The following is a 27,159-nucleotide window of genomic DNA, read 5'->3' on the forward strand; positions in this document are numbered from 1 at the left end:
TAGGTTACTTATTTTTAAGATGACTAAATTAGGTTTCAGTGGGAAGACTATCAAGTGGCTAACATCGTTTTTATTTAATAGATCTCAGCAAGTTAAAATTGGTAATCATCTGTCTTCTCAATACTTTGCATTTTCTGGGGTACCACAAGGTTCACATTGTGGACCTGTACTGTTTCAAATTTTCGTTAACGATTTGACAATTGGATTTCAGAACTCTAAATTTTTACTATATGCTGATGATCTGAAATTATTTAGAACTATTCAATCTGTTGATGATGCTTCAGATTTTCAACTAGACCTAAATATTCTGCATAAATGGACAGTGAGCAATTTACTTCCGTTGAATTTGAAAAAATGCTGTATTATTTCTTTTTTTAATGTCAAATCAGTGTTGTATTTTGATTACCAATTAGGGAAATCTTCAGTAATTCGTGTAAATGAAGTCAAAGATTTAGGAATCATTTTTGACTCCAAACTTACGTTCAAGGAACATTTTCATTATATATTCCATAAATCAATAAGCATGCTGGGACTTATTTGGCGTCACTGTCGTGCATTATCTGTCTCTGCTCTTAAAACCTTGTATTTTTCTTTGGTGCAGTCAAATCTTCAATATTGCTCTCCTGTATGGTCGCCATTTTATAGGAAAGATATCGACCTTTTAGAAAGAGTACAGAAAAAATTTCTACGACTGTTGGAATTCAAACTTAATCGGGTCCATCAAAGAGGGGATTATTCGTGGATTATGTGTAATTTGAAAATATTGTCATTAGGGGATCAACGTAAAATGTACGATGTTTGTTTTCTTCATGGGCTAGTTAATGGTTACATAGACAATCCTAGCTTGTTGGGTCAACTAACATTTCTAATACCTCCTTCAAATAGTAGAAAAACTCGAAGCACAGTGATATTTAGGGTACCTGTGTCCACGACTAACAAATCACAAAATCATCCGATCAAACAAATGATGGAAACGGCTAATAGGATGGCGGAAAGTTCAACATTTTTATTATTTGATTGTGGCAGATCAAAATTCAAATCTAGAATTAAGTGTATTTTAGGTCTGTAAATTAAAGTGTATGATAGAATGTTAGTATTTTAGTTTAATTCATTTTCAATTCTTTAGGAAAATTATTAGTGAAGGGTTTATAAGTATATAGATTTTATTTACTTAATTAGTTTTTTGTTTTTGTATTTTCTAAGATAATTTCAATTTGTATAGTTTATAGTATTGTAAATTGGGGTTTTCCCGTCAAATTAAATTAAATTAAATTATGGGCAAAACGTTTGACGACCATCTGAAGAATCTCGAGGAGGTGCTAGAACGAATGGAAAACGCTAGTTTGAAACTAAATCCCAAGAAATGCTCTCTCTTCCAGAAAAGAGTCGAGTTCCTGGGCCACATCGTGTCGGAGAAAGGAATAGAAACCAACCCGACAAAAGTTCTTGCTATCCGGGATTGGCCCATACCAGGAGACAAGCATGAACTACGAAGCTTCTTGGGACTCTGCACATATTACAGACGATTTGTAGAAGGGTATGCCGATATCGCAGCACCGTTACACCAATTGACGGAACAGAAGGCGACTTTCAAGTGGAGCAGTACATGTGAGATGGCCTTGAAGAGACTGAAGACGACTTTGTGCACCAGCCCCATTTTGGCTTACCCCAGGGACAAAGGAATGTTCGTCCTCGATACCGATGCGAGCAACTCGGGAGTTGGGGCCGTATTGTCGCAGATACAAGATGGTAGGAAAGGGTTATCGAATATTTTAGCAAATTACATTCCAAACCAAAGAGAAATTACTGTGCCACAAGGAAGGAACTGCTAAGGCCAACTGTGGCGGATTCGAGGAAGATGACTTAGTGTGGCTGTATAACCTCCGACGGAAGAAGGGACGTTGCCCAAAACTGGTTCCTGACTGGGAAGGTCCATACACTATCGTCACTAGAATAAATGACGTAGCTTATCGGATCCAACGTGGACCGAAGACGAAGATGAAGATCGTTCATCTCGATCGACTAAAACGGTACGAAGGTAACAACGAAGACACTTCTGATCGGGACGATCGGATTTGAAGAGGGGGGCAGTGTTACCATTGAGATCCAGACGGATGAGTGGGGATTGTTTTTTTTTTTACTTAATACATATAGTTTTCTCTGAGCAACACCATCACAGAAGAACAAGTATCACGTGGTAATTTTTGTAGAAAAATACGAATTTTGCAATTAAGCTCCGCCCCCCTTGACTAATGACGAACAAAATTTAAGCTCCGTCTACCCACCACCATGTTATTCGTTGTCAATATTGAAATTCTAAAAAAATTTCATAGTGTAAATTGTGTAATTTTTAATAATAATTTTTATTGTATAACAAAAATCGACACAGACGGCAGACAGATAGACAGACAGATGGAAAAGGGCGATTACAATACTTCCTTAGCTTACGCTCGGGAAATAAAAACTAATGAGTTTTGTTCTAAGCATTTTTGTGACAATGTCGTAATCGCATTTAACAACAATCTAGCGCTGCTTTGATTTGAATTTTTTTTAAATAAAGAAAATTTATTTCACTACGAATCCAACAAATTGTCATTTATTTATGTGACTAACTTAATTTTAACAAACGTGTTGGAAAATCCTTTATTACCGTATAAATACGACATTCTGCATAAACAGCTTCAGTAATTAAGATGCGTTCTTCACTAGTAAACCTACTCCTGTGTACTTTTTTTTTTAAAGTTAGTACTAGTGAAAAAATTACTTTCGAAAATGTGACGGTTCAATGGTATGTTGGTAATAAGACGCAAGAAACGGTATATACATCTGACAATCTTAAGAAAATCATTCCTGATGAAGAAGACGAAGTACGCGTGTGGATCCATGGCAGCATTCCCATCTTGTACGAAAAATCGGTTTCCGATATACCAAATCTGTACATACTCCGCCTATCCGGTGTAGGACTGGAAGAAATCAAACCCGGAGCTTTTGGTAATTTACCACTTTTAAAAGCTCTCCTTTTGGATTCGAATAACTTGATAGAAATCAAAACTGATACTTTTGTCGATTTAAATGTGCTTTACATAGATTTGTCATTCAACTCAATCGTCCTTCTACAACCAGGAGTTTTCAAAAATTTTAAAGCTGTACACGTGAATCTTGGTAACAATAAACTCGCTGAACTTCCACGTGGTGTCTTCGAAAATTTTACTCTTGAAAATTTGATTTTGAGTTACAATCTTCTCCACACCATCGCACCAAGTGCTTTGTCGACAATTGGATTGACAAAATTGAGTCTGTTTGGGAACAAACTCGAGGAAATCGATCCAGAGGCGTTTGACATGCAAGAATTAATAACACTCGAGTTGGATGATAATTTAGTCAAGCTTCTGCGACCCGGTGATTTGAGAAACTTACCAAAGTTGGAGATACTTGTACTTGCGAGAAACGAATTGGAAGAAATTCCTGAGGGGGTTTTCACCAATACCAAACTCATTGTGTTGATTCTCGACGCCAACAAGATTGCTAAAATCGCGAGTAAAGCTTTTGATGACATGCCAGACCTTGTAGCATTGTACATTGACTCCAATAATCTAACCCAGTGGGATAATAATTGGCTGAGAGGGGCAAAATCACTTGCTCATATTTCAGTCAATTTTAATCAGATAATGGAGATTCCAGACAAAGCGTTCAAGAATTATCCTCGTGTAAAGAGTATTGGTCTTGAGGGGAATAAAATTGGGAAGATTTCAGCTAAAGCATTTGATAAGTTGGAACACGTTGATGATTATTTAGATTTGAGCTTTAATGAGATTGATAGCTGGAGTCCACATTTGTTAGGGAATGTTAGTGTTGGTCGCTTGGAACTCAATGGAAATATGTTACAGTGTATTGAAGGAGATTTGAAGACGGTTTTCAAAAATGTTGAAGTTACAAATTTTCAACATAATCCTTGGAATGAAGAGTGTGTTAAGAAAGTAGAGGAGTTTATTCAAACATCAGCGGAATTAGTTGATTAAGGCGGATTCTAATTATATATATATATATTATATATATATGTACCACTATAACACATTTGTTAGTTTTTGGTTTAATACACATGCATTTAGAAAAACAGTTGTTTTTTTTTTGTGGAGAGTAACACACTACATAGTAAATGTCACTTATAATCTGATAACTGAGATTTCAAATTAACATAGAGTTACTAGATAGTAGTTATAAATAGACCCGTAGCATCTGAGACCATTATTTGTACAAAATTTGATGTTCAAAATACAATTTTTAACTCAGCGTTGTCAAACTAAAAAAATCTGCTTTTAATATAAAACAGTTAATAAAAGAGTTGTTACCATGGAGTCCGATGGAATTCGTAAATTAGGGTTGCCTCCATTTCAAGTGTTTAACCCGAGTTTTATTTTTTTGTATTAAATTGAAGAGATGTTATTTGAATTGAATTTTTCGATTTTTTAATTTCCCGATGTTTCAATTTTACGTTTTTCCAATTTTTCTCCTTTTCAATTTTACGATTTTTAAATATTATATATTTTCTTTTTCATTTCTTCAATTTTTTGGATTTTTGATTTTTCAATTTTTCAATTTTTTAATTTCTCAGTTTTGTATATTTCAGTTTTGAAATTTTTCAGTTTTTCTTAGATTTTTCAGTTTTTCGATATTTCAGTTTTGGGATTTTTCAATATTTCGATTCTTCGACTTTTCGATTTTTGACTTCTGGATGTGTCGAATTTTTACTTTATCGAGTTTTAGATTTTTCGATTTCTAGATTTTTCATTTCAATTCTTCGATATTTCAATTTTTCAATTTTCAAATATTTCAATTTTTTAATCTTTTTTCGTCTTCCTACTATTAGATTATCTGTTTTTTCAAGTTTCCGTTTCTTCCAATTTTCGATTTTTTAATTTTTCTTTTTTTAAATTGTTCGATTTTTCAATGTTGTGATTTATCGAGATTTGGATGTTTCGATACATATTTTGATTGCTCAATTTCTTGATTTATCAATTTTTCAATTTTTAACTTTTCGATTTTTTGATTTTGGCCTATTTCGGTTTCTCAATTTTTCGACTTGTGGACTTCTCGATTTCTCAATTTTTTAATTTTTCGATTTTTCGGTTTTTCAATTTTTTGCTTTTCGGTTTTTCGGTTTTTCGATTTTCTAGTTTTTCGATGTTTCGATTTTTTAAATTTTGGAGTTTCGAATTTTCGTCTTTCGAAACTTCATAAAAACTGAAAAATCTAACATTTAAAAATTGGATAAATTACGACACAAATATTGAAAAACTGAAAAATCGAAAAATCGAGAATTTGAAATATCAAAAAAATCAAAAAGCAGAAAATCCAGAGATCGAAAATATTGAGAAATCGAAAAGTCGATATATCTAAAAATTGAAAAATCACAAAACTAAAACATCAAAAACTTGAGAATTCTAAAAATTGGAATATCAGAAAATCGAAAAATCGAAAAATTCTAACTTTCAAAACTGAAAAATTGAGAAGTCAATAAACTAAAAATGGATAAAATGAAAAATTCCAAAACTGAAATATCGAAAAATTGGGAAATCGAAAAAGTGAAGAACTGAGAAATCGAAAAATCTAATAATTGAAAATCCGAAAAGTCGAAAAATCGAAAAAGCGAGGAATCAAAAAATCGAAACTTCCAAAAATTGAAAAACTCAAACGTTTTCGTCCTTTTTCGTCCTTAGTATCCTTTTTCGTCAATTTTCGTCCTTTTTTCGTCCCTTTTCGTCCTTACCATTCTTTTTCGTCCTCCCTAGTCATTTTTCGTACCTTTTCGTGTTCATTAACCTTTTTCGACATTTTTCGTCCCTTTTCGTCCTTATTCGTCCTTTTCGTCCTCTTTCGTCCTTGTTCGTCCGTTTTCGTCCTTTTCGTCCTTTTTCATTCTTAATATCCTTTTTCGTCCTCATTCGTCCTTCTTATCCTTTTTCGTCCTTCTTTGTCATTTTTCGTCTTTTTTCGTCCTCTTTCGTCCTTGTTCGTCCTTTTTCATCGTTCTTCGTCCTTTTCGTCCTTCTTCGTCCTTGTTGTCCTTTTTCGTCCATTTTCGTCTTTTTTTCGTTCCTTTTCGTCCTTATCGTCCTTTTTCGTCCTTATAATAATTTTGTCCTTTTTATTACATTTATATAATAGTATAATTTTGTTCGGTTTAGAATGCTAATTATTTTGTTCTTTTGTATTAGTTTTGTTACTCTGTAATTAGTTTTGTAAACACTGTTGGGCAATAAACGCTATTATTAGTATTATTATTTTCCTTTTTCGTACTTTTTCGTTCTTATTATCCTATTTCGTCCTTTTTCGTCCTTCCTTGTCATTTATCGTCCTTTATCGTCCTCTTTCGTCCTTTTTCGTCTTTACTATCCTTTTTCTTCCTCTTTCGTCATTTTTTATCCTTTTTTGTCCTTTTCGTCCTTTTTCGTCCTTATTCTTTTTCGTCATTTTCGTCCTTGTTCGTCCTTTTTCGTCCGTTTTCGTCTTTATTATCCTTTTTCTTCCTCTTTCGTCCTTTTTCGGCTTTTTCGTCCTTTCTCGTCCTAATGATACTTTTTCCTACTTTTTCGTCTCATTTCGTCCTTTTTCGTCCTTGTTCGTTTTTTTCGTCCTTTTCGTCCTTTTTCGTGCTTATTATCCTTTTTCGTCCTTTTTTCGTCCTTTTTCGTCCTTTTTCGTCCTTTTTCGTCCTTTTTCGTCCTTCTCGTCATTCTTCGTCCTTATTATCCCTTTTCGTCCCCTTTCGTTCTTTTTCGTCCTTTGTCGTAATTTTTCGTCCTTTTTCGTTCTTTGTCGTCCTTTTCGTCCTTTTTCGTCCTTGTTCGTCATTTTTCGTCCTTTTGGTCCTTTTCCGTCATTTTTCGTGCTTACATGTCCTTTTTCCTGTTTTTCTTCATTTCTAGTCCTTATTCGTCCTTTTTTCGTCCTTCTTCGTTCTTTTCGTCCTTATACGTCCTTATCATCCTTTTTCCTACTTTTTTGTCCTTATTATCCTTTTTCATCCTTTTTCGTCATTTTTCGTCCTTTTTCGTCCTTGTTCGTCCTTTTTTCGTCCTTTTCATTATCCTTCTTCGTCTTTATTATCCTTTTTCTTCCTCTTTCGTCCTTTTTCATCCTTCTTCGTCCTTGTGTAATAGTGAAATTGAAAAGTCGATTTTTCGTTTCGGGTTTTAAATTTTAGATTTTCAAATTTTTCATTTTTTCGATATTCCTATTTTTCAATTTTTCGATTTTTTAAATTAGACATTTTTCGTTTTTTCAATTCTTCGGTTTTACAATTTTTTTTATGTTTCTATTTCTTGACATCTCTGTTTTTCGATTTTTAAAATTTTTCGATTTTTAGATTTCTCGATTTTTCAAATTTTCCATTATTATAATTTTTCACTCTCTTCTCAGTGTTAATATCATACGATGTATCGAAAATAAACAGAAAAATTTGTCACTAAAAACATTACTTCTTTCTAAATTTATTACATTTAGATTTTTCAATTTTTCCACGTTTTGTTTTTCGTCTTTTCAGTTGTTTGCTTTTCGATTTTTTATATTGGATGTTTCCATTTTTCGAAAGAACACATCGAAAACAGAAGAGCGACATGAAAAAAATTCCTGCTTTATAATTTTTCAAAATATCAGTTCGAATAAACTTGTTTTTTCTTTGTCCAAAATTTAAAAATTCAAAAACGAGAACGTGATTATTTAAAAGCTAAAAATTGAAAACTAGAAAAACTGCAAATCAAAAAATTAAAGACATAAAAATTTGAATAATCGTTTAATTAAAATAAAGAGAAATTAAAATATCTACAAATTGATATCATGATCGAAAAATTGTAAAATCGAAAAACGTAAAATTGAATAATTCTAAGTCGAAATTGCAAAATCAGAAAACTAAAGAATTTCTAAAAATTCAACAACGGGTGTTATGGAAACTATAAGACCTGAAATCGAAAAATTGAAAAAACAAAATCATCCAAATTGAAAATCTGAAAATGGAAAAATCTAGAAATTGGGTAAATAGAGCCAACTGTAGAATCGAAAAATTGCAAATTTAAATACTCAAAAAATCAAATGTTGGTAAGTCGGAAATTTAAAATTGACTTTAAAAAAATGCAAAATAAAAATCGAAAAAGTGAGAAATCGCAAAAGCAAAAAACTGAATAATCTTAAAAAATCCAAAAATCGGTGAACAACTGAAAAATCATAAAATCGAAGAATCGAAAAACGGAAAAAACGAAAAAACTTATTTTTTGTTGTATTTGTCGTCGATTGTTCTTTCAATTTGATCTTTCCTTTCTCTAGCTGATTCATTTCAGTGATCACTTGACAAATATATTGTGTTTCCTTGATTTAAATATTTACAGAATAATAATAATTCAAGAAATCCTTCTAAAGGTGTTTATTATAGTCGTGACCAAGATAATTTTAATCAAATGAGTTGGAAAAACCAAAATTAAACTTCCATCTATTATTATAAATATGTAACAATGGATTAATAAATATGCGGTTTTGGGTTAAAAATACACCTGCAATTGTTGTTTTGCTTTTAAACTACCATACGGTCTTTTCCATATTGTTTTATGCGTCTATCAGAACACACAGAGTTATAAAGGTGAAATGCGTTCAATTTCAAAAGTTTACATCGATAGACAACCAGAAATTGATAAAAAAGTATCCCGAACTAGTGTTAGATGAAACTTCTCAATAAGTTTTTTGCAGAGTGTGGTGTAAAAAGTAAGTCGCATTTATTACTTCCCGAGCGTAAGTTAAGGAATTTTCACTTTTATATTTTCTCGACGTTTCATGACTCCTACAGGACGAAAAAGCAGTCTCCCGTTTCAGTCTGTCTGCCTGATGTCTGTATTCATTTTCATTAAACCCCTAATCTCCGAAATTTCTGGACTGAAATAAAATAATTGAGCCCTCTATTTTCTTAGAGTGTAGGTCATTTTCCAAAATCAGTCTTTTCTGAGCCAGTACTAGCCCCGCCCACCCACCCCCTGTTTTCTCAGAGGATTATGTCATTTGCCAAAATTTCAAGAGAGAAAGCGACAAATAGAAAAATCGAAAAAAACTCAAACATCAAAAAATTGAGAATTCTAAAAAATGGAGACTCAGAAAACCGAAAAATCGAGAAATCAAAAAATTCTAAATTTAAAAAATGGAATATTTGAAAATTTGGAAAGTTAGGGATTACAAAAACTAAAAAACGGATAAATAGAAAAATTCCAAAACTAAATAACGAAAAATTGGGAAATCGAAAAGCTGAAGAACTGAAAACTCGAAAAATCTAATAATTGAAAAGCCGAAAAGTTGAAAAATCGAAAAAGCGAGAAATAAAAAATCGAAACATCCAAAAATTGAAAAACTGAGAAATTGAAAAGTCGATTTTTGGTTTTTCGGGTTTTAAATTTTAGATTTTCAAATTTTTTATTTTTTCGAATCTTTCTTGTTTCGATTTTTGGATTTTCAGGTTTTCGTTATTTCTATTTTTCAGTTTTACGATTTTTTTATGTTCCTATTTCTTGACATCTTTGTTTTTCGATTTTTAAAATTCTTGAATTTTTAGATTTTGCAACTTTAGATTCTTCACCTTTTAGATTAACTCTTTCTAAATGTATTACTTTTAGATTTTTCAATTTTTCGACGTTTTATTTTTCGCCTTTTCAGTTGTTTGATTTTCGATTTTTTATCTTGGATGTTGCCATTTTTCGAAAGAACACATCGAAAACACAAGAGCAACATGAAAAAAAACCCTGCTTTATAATTTTCCAAAATTTCAGTTCGAATAAACTTGTCTCTTCTTTGTCCAAAATTTAAAAATCCAAAAACGAGAACTTGATTATTCAAAAACTAAAAATTGAAAACTAGAAAAACTGCAAATTAGAAAATTTTAAAAATCGAAAAATTGAAAAAGCGAAAAATCAAAATCTGAGAAGTCGAAAAATCGAAAGATGGAGGAAATCGAAATATCAAAATAACTGAAAAATCTAACATTAGAAAAATTGAGACAGAAATATTGAAGAACTGAAAAATCGAAAAATCGAGAAATCCAAAAATCTGAAATTTAAAAAATTGAAAAATTAAAACATAGAACAATTAAGACTTGAAGAATTGAAAAATCGAGAAATTGAGATATCAAAAAAATCGAAAAAGCAGAAAAAGGTAATAAATTGAGAAATCGAAAAGTCGAAATACCGAAATATTGGAAAATCGAGAAAAATGGAAGAATCTAAAAAGGAAAAAATCACAAAACTCAAACATCAAAAAATTGAGAATTCTAAAAATTGGAGACTCAGAAAACCGAGAAATCGAGAAATCAAAAAATTTTAAATTTAAAAAATGGAAAAGTTGAAAAATTGGAAAATTGAGGATTAGAAAAACTAGAAAACGAACAAATAGAAAAATTCCAAAACCAAATAACGAAAAATTGGAAAATCGAAAAACTGAAGAACTGAAAATTCGAAAAATTTAATAATTGAAAAGCCGAAAAGTTGAAAAATTGAAAAAGCGAGAAATCAAAAAAATTTAGACATCCAAAAATTGAAAAACTGAGAAATTGAAAAGTCGATTTTTCGTTTTTCGGGTTTTAAATTTTAGATTTTCAAATTTTTCATTTATTCGAATCTTTGTTGTTTGGATTTTTGGATTTTCAGGTTTTCGTTATTTCTATTTTTCAGTTTTACGATTTTTTTATGGTCCTATTTCTTGACATCTTTGTTTTTCGATTTTGAAAACTCTTGAATTTTTAGATTTTGCAACTTTAGATTCTTTACCTTTTAGATTAACTCTTTCTAAATTTATTACTTTTAGATTTTTCAATTTTTCGATGTTTGATACGCTTTTACAGTTGTTTGATATTCGATTTTTTATTTTGGATGTTTCCATTTTTCGAAAGAACACATCGAAAATACAAGAGCAACATGAAAAAAATCCTGCTTTGTAATTTTCCAAAATTTCAGTTTGAATAAACTTGTTTTTTCTTTGTCCAAAATTTAAAAATTCAAAAACAACAACTTCATTATTTAAAAGCTAAACATTGAGAACTAGAAAAACTGCAAATCAAAAAACTGAAGCCATGAAAATTTAAATAATCGTTTAATTCAAATAAAGAGAAATTAAAATATCTACAAATTGAATATCAAGATCGAAAAATTGTAAAATTGAAAAACGTAAAATTGAATAATTCTAAGTCGAAATTGTAAAATCAGAAAACTAAAGAATTTCTAAAAATTCAACAACAGGTGTTATGAAAACTATAAGAAACTCAAAAAATTGCAAAATAAAAATCGAAAAAGTGAGAAATCGCAAAAGCAAAAAATTGAATAATTTTAAAAAATCCAAAAATCGGTGAACAACTGAAAAATCATAAAATCGTAGAATCGAAAAACTGAAAAAAAGGAAAAACTTATTTTTTGTTCTATTTGTCGTCGACTGTTCTTTCAATTTGATCTTTTCTTTCTCTTGTTGATTCATTTCGGTGATCACTTAACAAATATATTGTGTTTCCTTGATTTAAATATTTACAGAATAATAATAATTCAAATAATCCTTCTAAAGGTATTTATGATAGTCGTGACCAAGATAATTTTAATCAAATGAGTTGGAAAAACCAAAATAAAACTTCCATCAATTATACTTACAGCAACAATACCTTTCCATTACGTTATAAATAAGACGTTTAACGAAAACAACTTCAGTAATCAAAATGCGTTCCTCACTACTAAACCTACTTCTCTGTATTTTTCTTCAAAAACTTAGTAACAGTGAAAAAATTACTTTCGAAAATGTAACAGTTCTGTGGCGCCTTGGTTACAAAGTGGAAAAAATGGTAGCTACGTCTGATAATCTTAAGAAAATCATTCCTGACAAAGAACAAGTGTCGGTGAAAATAACTGGTAACGTTCCCATCTTGTACGAAAATCCAGTTTTCGATATACCAAATCTGAATACACTAGAATTATTCCGCGTGGGCTTGGAAGAAATCAAACCTGGAGCTTTTGGTAATTTACAACTTTTGGAAACTCTCCTTCTGAGTTGGAATAATTTGACACAAATCAAAACTGATACTTTTGTCAATCAAGATATATCCTATGTGGACTTGTCATACAACTCAATCATCCTCCTCCAACCAGGAGCTTTCAAGAATTTCAACGCCGATCACTTGAAACTTAACAACAACAAACTCACCAAATTTCCAAGCGGTGTCTTCGAAAATGTCACACTTGAAATGTTAAGTTTGTGTGGTAATTTTCTCCACACTATCGCACCAAAAGCTTTGTCAACACTTTCATTGAAAAAATTGTCTTTGCGTGATAACAAATTTGAAGAAATCGATCCAGAAGTCCTCGACGTACAAGAGTTAAAGTCGCTCGATTTGGATTTTAACTCAATCAAGCTTTTGCGACCCGGCGATTTGAAAAACTTACCACAGTTAAACGAATTGAGGCTTGGCGGCAATAAGTTGGAAGAAATCCCAGAAGGTGTTTTCAACGCCACCAAACTCACTTACTTGGATCTTTCTTCAAACGAGATTGCTAAAATTGGGAGTAAATCTTTCGATGACATGTCAAAGCTTGAAGTATTGCACATTGACTTCAATAATCTGACCAGATGGGATAATAATTGGTTGAGTGGGGCATCACCATCTGTTTCTATTTCAGTCAGTTTTAATCATATTACTGAGATTCCAGACGAAGCTTTCAAGAATTATCCTCGTGTGACCAAAATTGAACTTCACAGAAATTACATTGAGACGATTTCAGCTAAAGCATTTGATAAATTAGAACACGTTGATTATTTAGATCTGACCTATAACCAGATTAATAACTGGAGTCCAGATTTGTTGGGTGATGTTAGTGTTGGGACTTTGGATCTCACTGGCAATAAGTTAGAGTGTGTTGAAGGAGATTTGAAGACAATTTTCAAAAATGTTGAATATACAATTTTGCGAGAAAATCCTTGGAATGAAGAGTGTGTTAAGAAGGTTGAGGAGTTTATAAACAACAACGGAGGATTCTAATTTTATAGAGCATCTATTATTATAAATATGTAACAATGGATTAATAAATATGCGGTTTTGGGTTAAAAATACACCTGCAATTGTTGTTTTGCTTTTAAAGTACCGTGCGGTTTTTCCCATCTTGTTTTATGTGTCGATCAGAACACACAGAGTTATAAAGATGAAATGAGTTCAATTTTAAAAGTTTACATCGATAGGCAACCAGAAATTGATAAAAAAGTATCCCGAGCTAGTGTTAGATGAAAATTCTCAATATATTTTTTATAGAGTGTGCTGTAAAAACTAAGTCGCATTTATTACTTCCCGAGCGTAAGTTAAGGAATTTCAAGAGAGAAAGCGACAAATAGAAAAATCGAAAAAAATTGAGAATTCTAAAAAATGGAAAATCAGAAAACCGAAAAATCGAAAAATCAAAAAATTCTAAATTTAAAAAATGGAAAATTTGAAAATTGGAAAATTGGGGATTACAAAAACTAAAAAACGAATAAATAGAAAAATTCTAAAACTAAATAACGAAAAATTGGGAAATCGAAAAACTGAGAAACTGAAAATTCGAAAAACCTAATAATTGAAAAGCCGAAAAGTTGAAAAATCGAAAAAGCGAGAAATCAAAAAAATCTAAACATCCAAAAATTGAAAAAGTGAGAAATTGAAAAGTCGATTTTTCGTTTTCGGGTTTTAAATTTTAGATTTTCAAATTTTTCATTTTTTCGAGTTTTTGTTGTTTCGATTTTTGGATTTTCAGGTTTTCGTTATTTCTATTTTTCAGTTTTACAATTTTTTTATGTTCCTATTTCTTGACATCTTTGTTTTTCGATTTTGAAAATTCTTGAATTTTTAGATTTTGTAACTTTAGATTCTTCACCTTTTAGATTAACTCTTTCTAAATTTATTACTTTTAGATTTTTCAATTTTTCGATGTTTTATCTTTCGTTTTTACAGTTGTTTGATATTCGATTTTTTATTTTGGATGTTTCCATTTTTCGAAAGAACACATCGAAAACACAAGAGCAACATGAAAAAAAATTCTGCTTTATAATTTTCCAAAATTTCAGTTCGAATAAACTTGGTTTTTCTTTGTCCAAAATTTAAAAATTCAAAAACGAGAACTTGATTATTCAAAAGCGAATAATTGAAAACTGGAAAAACTGCAAATCAGAAAATTTTAAAAATCGAAAAATTGAAAAAGCGAAAAATCAAAAACTGAGAAGTCTAAAAATCGAAAGATGGAGAATCGAAACATCGAAAAAACTGAAAAATCTAACATATAAAGATTAGAAAAATTGAGACAGAAATATTGAAGAACTGAAAAATCGAAAAATCGAGAAATCGAGAAATCCAGAAATCTGAAATTTAGAAAATTGAAAAATTGAAATATAGAAAAATTGAAGACTTGAAAAATTGAAAAATCGAGCAATTGAAATATCAAAAAAATCGAAAAAGCAGAAATTCCTTCTAAAAGGTAAAAAATTGCGAACTCGAAAAACTAAAAAGTCGAAATATCGAAAAATTGGAAATCGAGAAAAATTGAAGAGTCTAAAAACTGAAAAATCGCAAAACTAAAACATCAAAAACTTGACAATTCAAAAAATTGCAAAACCAGAAAATCGAAAAATCGAGAAATCAAAAAATTCTAAATTTAAAAAATGGAAAATTTGAAAAATTGGAAAATTAAGGATTCAAAAAACTAAAAAATGGATAAATAGAAAAATTCCAAAACTGAAAATTCGAAAAATCCAATAATTGAAAAGACGAAAAGTCGAAAAATCCAAAAAACGAGATATCAAAGAATCGAAACATCCAAAAATTGAAAAACTGAAACATCGAGTAATAGAGAAATTGAAAAGTCGATTTTTCGTTTTTCGGTTTTTAAATTTTAGATTTTCAAATTTTTCATTTTTTCGAATTTTCAGTTTTTCGATTTTTCAATTTTTCGATTTTTTAAATTACACTTTTTTCGATTGTCAATTTTTCGGTTTTACAATTTTTTTATGTTTCTAGTTCTTGACATCTTTGTTTTTTCGATTTTTAGATTTCTCGATTTTTCAAATTTTCGATTATTATAATTTTTCATTTTTTTCTCAGTGATAATATCACACAATGTATCGAAAATAAACACAAAAATTTGTCACTAAAACATTAACTCTAAATTTATTACTTTTAGATTTTTCAATTTTTCGACGTTTTATTTTTCGCCTTATCAGTTGTTTGATTTTCGATTTTTTATCTTGGATGTTCCCATTTTTCGAAGGAACACATCGAAAACACAAGAGCAACATGAAAAAAATTCCTGCTTTATAATTTTCCAAAATTTCAGTTTGAAAACATGGAAATCTAAAATAATCGTTTAATTCAAATAAAGAAAAATTAAAAATCGAAAAATCCAGGAAACGAAAAATTACGGAGCGAAAAACTGAAGCATCGAAAAGCGAAAAACTGTAAAATTGAAATACCTAAAATTGAATAATCCTAATTCGAAAATTTTAAACACTCAAAACAAATTCATATAAATTGCAAATCGAAAAATTATAATATCTAACAAAAATCGGAAATTCGAGAAAAGCCTTTAGAAATTAATTATTTAAGGAAAATTTAAATCTTACAGAAATTGAAAAATCCAAAAAGTGTAAAATCAGCAACATTTCAGTTGTAATAAAGTTGTTCTTTTTGTTTATAATTTAAAAATTAGCATCTGGGAAAATGAAACAGTAAAAAATTGAGAACTTGAAAAATTTAAGAGCCAAATTAAAAATGAAAACTAGAAAAACTACAAATAAAATAAATGAAGACATGAAAAATTGAAAAATCAATTAAAAATTAAAGTATCTAGAAATTGACAAATTGATGAAGTGCAAAATTGAAATATTGAAAAATTGCAAATCAAAATTGTGGGAGACCGAAAAATAAAAAAAATTGAAAAACAAAAAATTTCAAAAATTGTAAAAAATAGAAAACTAGAAGACCTGAAATCGAAAAATTGTTTAATCGAAAAATTGAAAAAACCAAAAATATCCAAACTGAAAATTTGAAAATCGAAAAATCTATAAATTGATAAGTAGAGCGAACTGTAGAATCGAAAAATTGTAAATTTAAAAACTCAAAAAATCAAATGTTGGTAAATCGGAAATTTAAAATTCAAAACTCAAAAAATTACAAATCAAACTTTAAAAAATTGCAAAAAACTGAAAAAACGACAAATTGAAATATCGAACCTTCAGTGCTTTCATTTCATGACTTATTTTTTCTTTTGTTTCATAATCCTTCTAAGTTTTTTTATCGTTAATTGTTCTTTCAGTTTCATCTTTTCTTTCTTTAGTTGATTTATTTCGGTGATCACTTAACAAGTATATTGTGCTTCCTTAATTTAAATATTTACACAGTAATAATAATTCAAGAAATACTTCTAAAGGTGTTTATCATAGTCGTGACCAAGATAATTTTAATCAAATGAGTTGGAAAAACCAAAATAAAACTTCCATCAATTATACTTACAGCAACAATACCTTTCCATTACGTTATAAATAAGACGTTTAACGAAAACAACTTCAGTAATCAAAATGCGTTCCTCACTACTAAACCTACTTCTCTGTATTTTTCTTCAAAAACTTAGTAACAGTGAAAAAATTACTTTCGAAAATGTAACAGTTCTGTAGCGTCTTGGTTACAAAGTGGAAAAAACGGTAGCTACGTCTGAGAATCTTAAGAAAATCATTCCTGACGAAGAGCAAGTGTCGGTGGAAATCACTGGTAACATTCCCATTTTGTACGAAAATTCAGTTCTGGATATACCAAATCTGAACAGACTAGAATTATTCGGCGTGGGCTTGGAAGAAATCAAACCTGGAGCTTTTGGTAATTTACCACTTTTGGAAACTCTCCTTCTGAGTTGGAATAATTTGACACAAATCAAAACTGATACTTTTGTCAATCTAAATATATCCTATGTGGATTTGTCATACAACTCAATAATCCTCCTCGAACCAGGAGCTTTCAAGAATTTCAACGCCGATCACTTGAAACTTAACAACAACAAACTCACCAAATTTCCAAGTGCTGTCTTCGACAATGTCACCCTTGAAATTTTAAGTTTGTGTGGAAATTTTCTCCACACTATCGCACCAAAAGCTTTGTCAACACTTTCATTGAAAATATTGTCTTTGTATGATAACAAATTTGACGAAATCGATCCAGAAGTCTTTGACGTACAAGAGTTAAAGTCGCTCGATTTGGATTTCAACTCGATCAAGCTTCTGCGACCCGGCGATTTGAAAAACTTACCAGAGTTGAACGTATTGAGGCTTGTCGACAATAAGTTGGAACAAATCCCAGACGGTGTTTTCAATGCCACCAAACTCACTTACTTGGATCTATCTGCAAACAAGATTGCTAAAATTGGGAGTAAAGCTCTCGATGACATGTCAAAGCTTCAAATATTGCACATTGACTTCAATAATCTGACCCTATGGGATAATAATTGGCTGAGTGGGGTATCACCACCTGTTTCTATTTCAGTCAGTTTTAATCAGATTACTGAGATTCCAGACGAAGCGTTCAAGAATTATCCTCATGTGGGCAGAATTGATCTTCATAGAAATTACATTGGGAGGATTTCAGCTAAAGCATTTGATAAGTTAGAACACGTTGATTATTTAGATTTGACCTATAACCAGATTGATAACTGGAATCCAGATTTGTTGGGTGATGTTAGTGTTGGGACTTTGGATCTCACTGGCAATAAGTTAGAGTGTGTTGAAGGAGATTTGAAGACAATTTTCAGAAATGTTGAATATACAATTTTGCGAGAAAATCCTTGGAGTGAAGAGTGTGTTAAGAAGGTTGAGGAGTTTATACACAACCAACAAGACAGTACCGGAGGATTCTAATTTTATAGAGCATCTATTATTATAAATATGTAACAATGGATTAATAAATATGCAGTTTTGGGTTAAAAATACACCTGCAATTGTTGTTTTGCTTTTAAACTACCATGCGGTTTTTCCCATCTTGTTTTATGTGTCTTATCAGAACACACAGAGTTATAAAGGTGAAATGTGTTCAATTTGAAAAGGTTACATGGATAGGCAACCAGAAATTGTTAAAAAAATCCCAAACTAGTGTTAGATGAAAATTCTCAATTTATTCTTTGCAGAGTGTGCCGTAAAAAGGTAAGTAAGGTAGAGAGAGAATTGCAAAAATGAATACGTTAAAATCTTGCAGATGTTTTAAAATTATTTTAAGCATGTAACCAAAATATATCTGTTTATTCCACCCAAGAAATTGATGACGTCATCTCAAAATTTTGCCGAAACAATTCTGCCCATTATCTGCACAATATGATGCGTTTTTACTTGTGATTTATCATTGCATTTATATTTTTTAGATTTGCCTCCTATTTTCTTAGAGGATATGTCATTTGCCAAAATTAGTCTTATCTTAGCAAGTACTAGCACCGCCCACCCGCCCTCTATTTTCTTGGGAGCTATGTCATTTGCCAAAATCGTTCTTATCTTAGCAAGTACCTAGTATTTTGGCAAATGGCACATCTTTTAAAAAAACCAAGGGCGGGTGAACGGGGCTAGTACTTGCCATGATAAGACTTATTTTGGCAAATAACATACTCTCTGAGAAAACAGAGGGCGGGTGGGCGGGGCTAGTACTTGTAAGATAAGACTTATTTTGGCAGACGTCATATCCTCTGAAAAAATAGGGGGCGGGTGGGCGGGGCTAGTACTTGCTATGAGAAAGACTGATTCTGCCGCTATTAATCTTGTAAAAACTTGTTAAATTTAAAAGGTGTTAAATTGCAAATTTCCATAGTAACGAGTTAAATTCCTAAATCTGATTGGCTGTGTATTTTTTATGTTTCATTCCACTGCAGCAGCGAGGGAAGTTCTGTTGCCACAACAGTTACTGTCGACCAATTTTTGATTGATCAAATTAAAAACCGGTCACCCAATTTTCGCGAAAATGCGAAAATACAAAATACTTTATGTAATAAGAACATTTTGTCGATTATAGCTTACTTCTTACTAGTTAATAGTTTTGATCCTCTGCTTTGAGGGGACGAACTTATTCAATTCAAAGTAATTTCTACGTGACATTCTTCCGATATATAAACATAAACACTGTGGTGACCGAATTTGAATCAAATTTTCGCCCTGAAATTAATTAACATATTCCTTGTGCACGTTTAGTTCTTTTCCTGGTAGTTGGTAGCTCGCTAGGGGATTTTAGTTCGAGGATTGGTTGGTTTGTGTTGTGTGGGTGCATGGTGAAAAGACGCTGTAAGTTAGCTAGGTTAAATTAGTTGGCTTGGTAGTTAATAAAAGGGAGGAAGCCTTTGTTTAACGAAAATTAATCGTAACGATGACGTCACAATTTCCCCCAATACGCGCAGCTTATTCTTGCGCTACACATGCTGTAAATTTGTTTTATTGTTTGTTAATTCACCGATCAGGTTAGGATTTTAATCGTTAACTGGTTCTAACACAATTTAACAGACATTAGATTTGCTTAGACGTACATTTACTAGGAGATTTATGTGTTTTGGTGGGGTAACCAGTTCACGATAAACTCTCAAAGTTAATTATTTTAAGTAACCAATCACTTGGAATCGTTGATAAAGTGGGGCAAATATTAATCTCATGTAAATTTGCTAGCTTTGCAATTTTTCACCTCAGACAATATTTCTCTATCTCACAATTTTAACCTCAGTAATTTTCTTTGTTGTTTAATTTTAATTGAACGTAAATTTTCATGCTCCACAGTTTTAACCTCACGTAATATTTTTATTTGCACAAGTTTATTTCACACCAGATTTTTTCTTATATTGTATAAATTATCTGATGTCCAATGTTAATCTCACATAAGAATTATTTGTTGTTTAAAATTTCACAAGATTATATGGCGATTTGAATGTTATTTCTGGCTCTTTTTGAGACTTTAATTCTTGTTCAGTTGTCGTTAATATCAGTCATTGAAATCGAACATTTAACATGGAATTGTGGTTAAATAACACAGAAAACGTGGCAGAAGCGGAGTGCGCGGTTCCTAGTCAAATGGCGGGATTTATCGCGTCACCTGCACAAACAATGCAGGTTAGAATAGATTCAGGGGCGGTCGAGATGACGTAACGCTATCGGCTTCGTGATAGCCGGGACCCAACGGAGAAGATAAGAATGACAATATTAAGAACATATTGTTCGATTCTGGTTTAATTAATAATTTTAATCTTGTGTTTTGAGAAGACTAATTTCTACGTGACATCTTTCGATGTATAAACATAAATAAACACTTGAGCGTCAGATTGCTATTACCAGTGTTGAAGGACAAGGATTATTTTAAATTCAACATGGTGAGTCATCAGAATCTGACTGTCAATCAGTAGTATAACATGCACACTTGAGAAGGGTGTGTTTTCGTAACATAATGCGTTCGAATCATAGACAGTGGCCGACTATGGGTTATCAAAGTATACATATATTACTGCATTTAAAAAACCAAAATTTTCAAGAATTCTAAATAATGTTTTGTATGAGCACACATTATGTAAAAAGTTTGAATTTTATATTCAATAGTTGTTTTCAAATCAGTAGCGAAGGTTCGATGAGTCACTTGACTACAATATAGTTTTCCTTGATTTAAATACTAATTTCATAAAAAATTATATATTTAACCACGAATCCAAGAAATTCTTTTTTAACTTAATTTCGTCTTGGAAAAACCAATGGAACATTTTAATAAATCATAGCAACTCAACATTATTCTATCCTTTATAAATATGCCGTTTACCGTAAACAACTTCAGTAACCAAGATGCATTCTTCACTAGTAAACCTTCTAATCTGTACTTTTCTTTTTAGAGCTAGTAATAGCGAAAAAATTACTTTCGAAAATGTGACAGTTCAGTGGCGTCTTGACAACAGAGTATCCGAGTCTGTAGGTACATCTGACAATCTTAAAAAAATCGTTCCTGATGAAAACCAAGAGTGGGGGAAGATCATTGGTAACGTTCCCATCTTGTACGAAAAATCGGTTTTCGATAAACCAAATCTGATCATTCTTGACGTGTCCAACGTGGGTTTGGAAGAAATTAAACCCGGAGCTTTTGGAAACTTACCACTCTTAGAAAAGCTCATTCTAAGTGGCAATAAATTGACAGAGATCAAAACCGATACTTTTGTGGATCTAAGTGTAACGTATATAGATTTGTCATCCAACTCAATCATCCTCCTACAACCACGAGCCTTCAAGAATTTCAACGCTAATTACCTATTACTGGACAACAACAAACTCACAGAATTTCCAAGTGGTGTTTTTGACAATGTTACCATCGGAAACTTAAGCTTGAGTAATAATCGTCTCCATACCATCGCACCAAAAGCTTTGTCAACAGTTAGATTGAGAATATTGAATCTGCCTGGTAACAAACTTGAAGAAATCAATCCAGAAGTTTTTGACCTACAAGAGTTAACAACACTCAATTTGGATTCCAACTCAGTCAAGCTTCTCCGACCCGGTGATTTGACAAACTTACCAGAACTGGACGAACTCAGTCTTGTCGAAAATCAACTGAAAGAAATTCCAGAAGGGGTTTTCAATAACACCAAACTCAGCGATTTGAATCTAGACGCAAACAAGATTGCTAAAATTGCGAGTAGAGCTTTTGATGACATGAAGGATCTTGTTTCGTTGCGGATTGACTTTAATAATCTAACCCAATGGGATAATAATTGGCGGGCTGGAGAGTCAAGTTATCGTTTTATTTCAATCCGTTTTAATCAGATTACTGAGATTCCAGACGACGCGTTCAAGAATATTCCGAACTCGTATGCTATTCATCTTCAGGGGAATAAAATTAGGAAGATTTCACCTAATGCTTTTCATCAGTTAGAGAGCGTTTATGATTTTGATTTGGCCAATAATGAGATTGATAGATGGGATCCGGATTTTTTGGGTAGTACTAATCTGGCTATTTTGAATCTGAGTGGAAATAAGTTAGAGTGTGTCGAAGGTGATTTGAACACAGTTTTTAGAAATGTTCGTCTTATTAAATTTGAGGATAATCCTTGGAATGAAGAGTGTGCTAAGAAGATCGAGGAGTTTCTAGAGTACAAGAATACGTTACCGTGGTAGAGTTACTACGATCGTTTTAGATTTATAGACCGTTGTGGGTTGATTTGGTTTAATAGATAGATACATAGAATTTTTGTTTTATTGTGTGTATTAAGATAATAAATGTTTGGTTTAAAAAAAATTGCAGCAAAAATTCCTTCCAGTTTTGTTGTTTTCAAAATAGTCGTGAAAGTCAGATTTGATCGACTTAATTTTAATCCACCGCGTTGGAAAAACCAGTACTCAACTTACATCAAAATTACCTTTCTATTCCTTATAAAAATGCCGTTTAAGGTGACCAACTTCAGTAATGAAGATGCGTTCTTCACTAGTAAACCTGTATTTCTCTTCTTAATCTCAGTAAAAGTGAAAAACTTACTTTCAAAAATGTGACAGTTCGGTGGCGTCATAATTACAAAAAAGGAGAAACGGTAGCAACATCTGACAGTCTGAAGAAAATAATTCCTGATGACGAACGAGTGTCGGTGGAGATCACTGGAGGCATTCCCATCTTGTACGAAAACTCGGTTTTCGATATACCAAATTTGGACAGTCTCGACCTCTATGACGTGGGTTTGCAAGAAATCAAACCAGGAGCTTTTGGAAATTTACCACATTTAAAATGGCTTAGTCTACCTACAAACAATTTAACTGAGATTAAAACTAACACTTTTGCCGACCAAAAGATAATTTATTTGGATCTGTCATTCAACTCAATCATCGTTCTATACCCCGGAGCTTTCAAAAATTTCAACGCCAATCTCCTGATTCTTGCTAACAACAAACTCACTGAATTTCCAAGTGGTGTTTTTGAAAATGTCACAATTCGAACCTTAATTCTGGCTAAAAATCTTCTGCACACCATCGCACCAAAAACACTGTCTACAATTGCGTTGAATAAATTGGCTTTGAGCAATAATATATTCGACGAAATCAATCCGGAAAGTTTTGACATGTAACAATTAATAGCACTCTATTTTAGTGGCAACTTAGTCAAGCTTCTGCGACCTGGTGATTTGACAAATTTGTCAGAATTGAAGGAACTCTGGCTTGCGGGAAACGATTTGGAAGAAATTCCAGAAGGGGTTTTCATCAATACCAAACTCACTGCTTTGAATCTAAATTTAAACAAAATTGCTAAAATCGCTAGTGAAGCTTTTGATGACATGCCAGCGCTTGCAATTCGGTTGTATATTGACTCCAATTATATAACCGAATGGGACAATAATTGGCTGAGAGGGGCGAAATCATTGGTTCAAATTTCGGTCAGTGATAATAAGATAGCGGAGATACCAGACGAAGCATTCAAAAATTACCCTCGTATGATGAAAATTGGCCTTCATGGGAGTCACATCAGGAACATTTCAGTTAAAGCCTTTGATAATTTAGAATATGTGGATTATTTAGATTTGACTTATAACGAGATTGATAATTGGTGTCCTGATTTCTTGGGTAATGTTAGTGTTGGGACTTTGGATCTCACTGGCAATAAGTTAGAGTGTGTTGAAGGAGATTTGAAGACAATTTTCAAAAATGTTGAATATCCAATTTTGTGAAATAATCCTTGGAATGAAGAGTGTGTTAAGAAGGTTGAGAAGTTTATAAACAACCGACAAGACAATACCGGAGGATTCTAATTTTATAGAGCATCCATTGTTATAAATATGCAGTTTTACATCGATAGGCAACCAGAAATTGATAAAAAAGTATCCCGAACTAGTGTTAGATGAAAGTTCTCAATACGTTTTTTGCAGAGTGTGGTGTAAAAAGTAAGTCGCATTTATTGCTTCCCGAGCGTAAGTTAAGGAATTTCCACTTTTATATTTTCTCGGCGTTTCATGGCTCCTACAGGACGAAAAAGCAGTCTCTCCTTTCAATCTGTCTGCCTGATGTCTGTATTCATTTTTATTAAACCCCTAATCTCCGAAATTTCTGGACTGAAATATAATAATTGAGCCCTCTATTTTCTTAGAAAGTAGGTCATTTTCCAAAGTCAGTCTTTTCTGAGCCAGTACTAGCCCCGCCCACCCACCCCCTGTTTTCTCAGAGGATTATGTCGTTTGCCAAAATATCAAGAGAGAATGCGACAAATAGAAAAATCGAAAAAAACTGAACATCAAAAAATTGAGAATTCTAAAAAATGGAAAATCAGAAAACCGAAAAATCGAGAAATAAAAAAATTCTAAATTTAAAAAATGGAAAATTTGAAAAATTGGAAAATTGGGGATTACAAAAAATAAAAATCCGATAAATAGAAAAATTCCAAAACTAAATAACGAAAAATTGGGAAATCGAAAAACTGAAGAACTGAAAATTCGAAAAATTTAATAATTGAAAAGCCGAAAAGTCGAAAAATCGAAAAAGCGAGAAATTGAAAAGTCGATTTTTCGTTTTTCGGGTTTTAAATTTTAGATTTTCAAATTTTTCATTTTTTCGAATCTTTGTTGTTTCAATTTTTGGATTTTCAGGTTTTCGTTATTTCTATTTTTCCGTTTCACGATTTTTTTGAAAAATCCAAAAACTGTAAAATCGTGAAAATCTCAGTTGTAATAAATTTGTTCTTTTTGTCCACAATTTAAAAATTAGAATCTGGGAAAATGAAAATTAGGAACTTGAAAAATTTAAGAGATAAATTAAAAATTGAAAAATCTAAAAATTGAAAACTAGAAAAACTACAAATAGAAAAACATCAAGACATGAGAAATAGAAAAATCGATGAAAAATTAAAGTGTCCAAAGATTGAAAATTGAAATATCAAAATTTTGCAAATCAAAAATATGGGAGACTGAAAAATAAAAAAAATTGAAAAACAAAATATTTCAAAAATTGTAAAAAATTGAAAACTAAAAGACCTGAAATCAAAAGTTGTTAAATCGAAAAATCTAGAAATTGATAAATAGAGCCAACTGTAAAATCGAAAAATTGTAAATTTAAATACTCAAAAAATCAAATGTTGGTAAGTCGGAAATTTAAAATTGAAAACTCGAAAAATTGCAAATCAAACTTTAAAAAAATGCAAAATAAAAATCGAAAAAGTGAGAAATCGCAAAAGCAAAAAAGTGAATAATGTTAAAAAATCCAAAAATCGGTGAACAACTGAAAAATCATAAAATCGAAGAATCGAAAAACTGAAAAAACGAAAAAACTTATTTTTTGTTCTATTTGTCGTCGATTGTTCTTTCAATTTGATCTTTCCTTTCTCTAGCTGATTCATTTCAGTGATCACTTGACAAATATATTGTGTTTCCTTGATTTAAATATTTACAGAATAATAATAATTCAAGAAATCCTTCTAAAGGTGTTTATTATAGTCGTGACCAAGATAATTTTAATCAAATGAGTTGGAAAAACCAAAATTAAACTTCCATCAATTATACTTACAGCAACAATACCTTTCCATTACGTTATAAATAAGACGTTTAACGAAAACAACTTCAGTAATCAAAATGCGTTCCTCACTACTAAACCTACTTCTCTGTATTTTTCTTCAAAAACTTAGTAACAGTGAAAAAATTACTTTCGAAAATGTAACAGTTCTGTGGCGTCTTGGTTACAAAGTGGAAAAAACGGTAGCTACGTCTGAGAATCTTAAGAAAATCATTCCTGACGAAGAGCAAGTGTCGGTGGAAATCACTGGTAACATTCCCATTTTGTACGGAAATTCAGTTCTGGATATACCAAATCTGAACAGACTAGAATTATTCGGCGTGGGCTTGGAAGAAATCAAACCTGGAGCTTTTGGTAATTTACCACTTTTGGAAACTCTCCTTCTGAGTTGGAATAATTTGACACAAATCAAAACGGATACTTTTGTCAATCTAAATATATCCTATGTGGATTTGTCATACAACTCAATAATCCTCCTCGAACCAGGAGCTTTCAAGAATTTCAACGCCGATCACTTGAAACTTAACAACAACAAACTCACCAAATTTCCAAGTGGTGTCTTCGACAATGTCACCCTTGAAATTTTAAGTTTGTGTGGAAATTTTCTCCACACTATCGCACCAAAAGCTTTGTCAACACTTTCATTGAAAATATTGTCTTTGTATGATAACAAATTTGACGAAATCGATCCAGAAGTCTTTGACGGACAAGAGTTAAAGTCGCTCGATTTGGATTTCAACTCGATCAAGCTTCTGCGACCCGGCGATTTGAAAAACTTACCAGAGTTGAACGTATTGAGGCTTGTCGACAATAAGTTGGAAGAAATCCCAGAAGGTGTTTTCAATGCCACCAAACTCACTTACTTGGATCTATCTGCAAACAGGATTGCTAAAATTGGGAGTAAAGCTCTCGATGACATGTCAAATCTTGATGTATTACACATTGACTTCAATAATCTGACCCGATGGGATAATAATTGGCTGAGTGGGGTATCACCACCTGTTTCTATTTCAGTCAGTTTTAATCAGATTACTGAGATTCCAGACGAAGCGTTCAAGAATTATCCTCATGTGGGCAGAATTGATCTTCACAGAAATTACATTGGGAGGATTTCAGCTAAAGCATTTGATAAGTTAGAACACGTTGATTATTTAGATTTGACCTATAACCAGATTGATAACTGGAATCCAGATTTGTTGGGTGATGTTACTGTTGGGACTTTGGATCTCACTGGCAATAAGTTAGAGTGTGTTGAAGGAGATTTGAAGACAATTTTCAAAAATGTTGAATATCCAATTTTGCGAGGTAATCCTTGGAATGAAGAGTGTGTTAAGAAGGTTGAGGAGTTTATAAACAACAACGAAGGATTCTAATTTTATAGAGCATCTATTATAAATACGTAACAGTGGATTAATAATTATGCAGTTTTGCGTTAAAAATACACCTGCAATTGTTGTTTTGCGTTTAAAGTACCCTGCGGTTTTTCCCATCTTGTTTTATGTGTCTATCAGAACACACAGAGTTATAAAGGTGAAATGTTTTCAATTTTAAAAGGTTACATGGATAGGCAACCAGAAATTGATAAAAAAAATCCCGAACTAGTGTTAGATGAAAATTCTC

The 27,159-nt window shown here is 31.6% G+C and overlaps 3 protein-coding genes across 3 annotated transcripts; all 3 read left to right on the forward strand.

Moving 5' to 3' along the window:
• The first annotated feature begins 11,845 nt into the window (after positions 1-11,845).
• Positions 11,846-13,039, forward strand: LOC135130976 (leucine-rich repeat-containing protein 15-like). Its single transcript, XM_064058469.1, has one exon. The coding sequence runs from the start codon at positions 11,846-11,848 to the stop codon at positions 13,037-13,039; it is 1,194 nt and encodes a 397-aa protein (XP_063914539.1).
• Positions 13,040-13,204: 165 nt separating this feature from the next.
• LOC135130977 (leucine-rich repeat-containing G-protein coupled receptor 6-like) lies at positions 13,205-17,922 on the forward strand. Its single transcript, XM_064058470.1, has 2 exons — positions 13,205-13,258; positions 16,693-17,922. Exons 1-2 carry the CDS (start codon positions 13,205-13,207, stop codon positions 17,920-17,922), a joined length of 1,284 nt encoding a protein of 427 aa, XP_063914540.1.
• A 2,112-nt stretch (positions 17,923-20,034) lies between these two features.
• Positions 20,035-26,912, forward strand: LOC135130978 (uncharacterized). Its single transcript, XM_064058471.1, has 7 exons — positions 20,035-20,136; positions 20,193-20,239; positions 20,901-22,169; positions 22,317-22,483; positions 22,549-23,097; positions 23,146-23,637; positions 25,687-26,912. The coding sequence occupies exons 1-7, from the start codon at positions 20,035-20,037 to the stop codon at positions 26,910-26,912; spliced, it is 3,852 nt and encodes a 1,283-aa protein (XP_063914541.1).
• Positions 26,913-27,159: the final 247 nt, after the last annotated feature.

Source organism: Zophobas morio, unplaced genomic scaffold (assembly GCF_036711695.1).
Source record: "Zophobas morio isolate AGI-343-1 ecotype UQ-CSIRO unplaced genomic scaffold, CSIRO_AGI_Zmor_V1 ptg000018l, whole genome shotgun sequence".
NCBI lineage: Eukaryota > Metazoa > Arthropoda > Insecta > Coleoptera > Tenebrionidae > Zophobas > Zophobas morio.

Coding starts and splice junctions, on each gene's coding strand:
- LOC135130976 (XM_064058469.1), top strand. CDS start 11,846: ATGGTAGCTACGTCTGATAATCTTAAGAAAATCATTCCTGACAAAGAA.
- LOC135130977 (XM_064058470.1), top strand. CDS start 13,205: ATGAGTTCAATTTTAAAAGTTTACATCGATAGGCAACCAGAAATTGAT. Junction 13,259..16,692: donor AACCAGAAATTGATAAAAAA/GTATCCCGAGCT, acceptor ACAGTTCTGTAG/CGTCTTGGTTACAAAGTGGA.
- LOC135130978 (XM_064058471.1), top strand. CDS start 20,035: ATGGAATTGTGGTTAAATAACACAGAAAACGTGGCAGAAGCGGAGTGC. Junction 20,240..20,900: donor GACAATATTAAGAACATATT/GTTCGATTCTGG, acceptor TTTTCTTTTTAG/AGCTAGTAATAGCGAAAAAA. Junction 23,098..23,145: donor CGACGAAATCAATCCGGAAA/GTTTTGACATGT, acceptor GTGGCAACTTAG/TCAAGCTTCTGCGACCTGGT.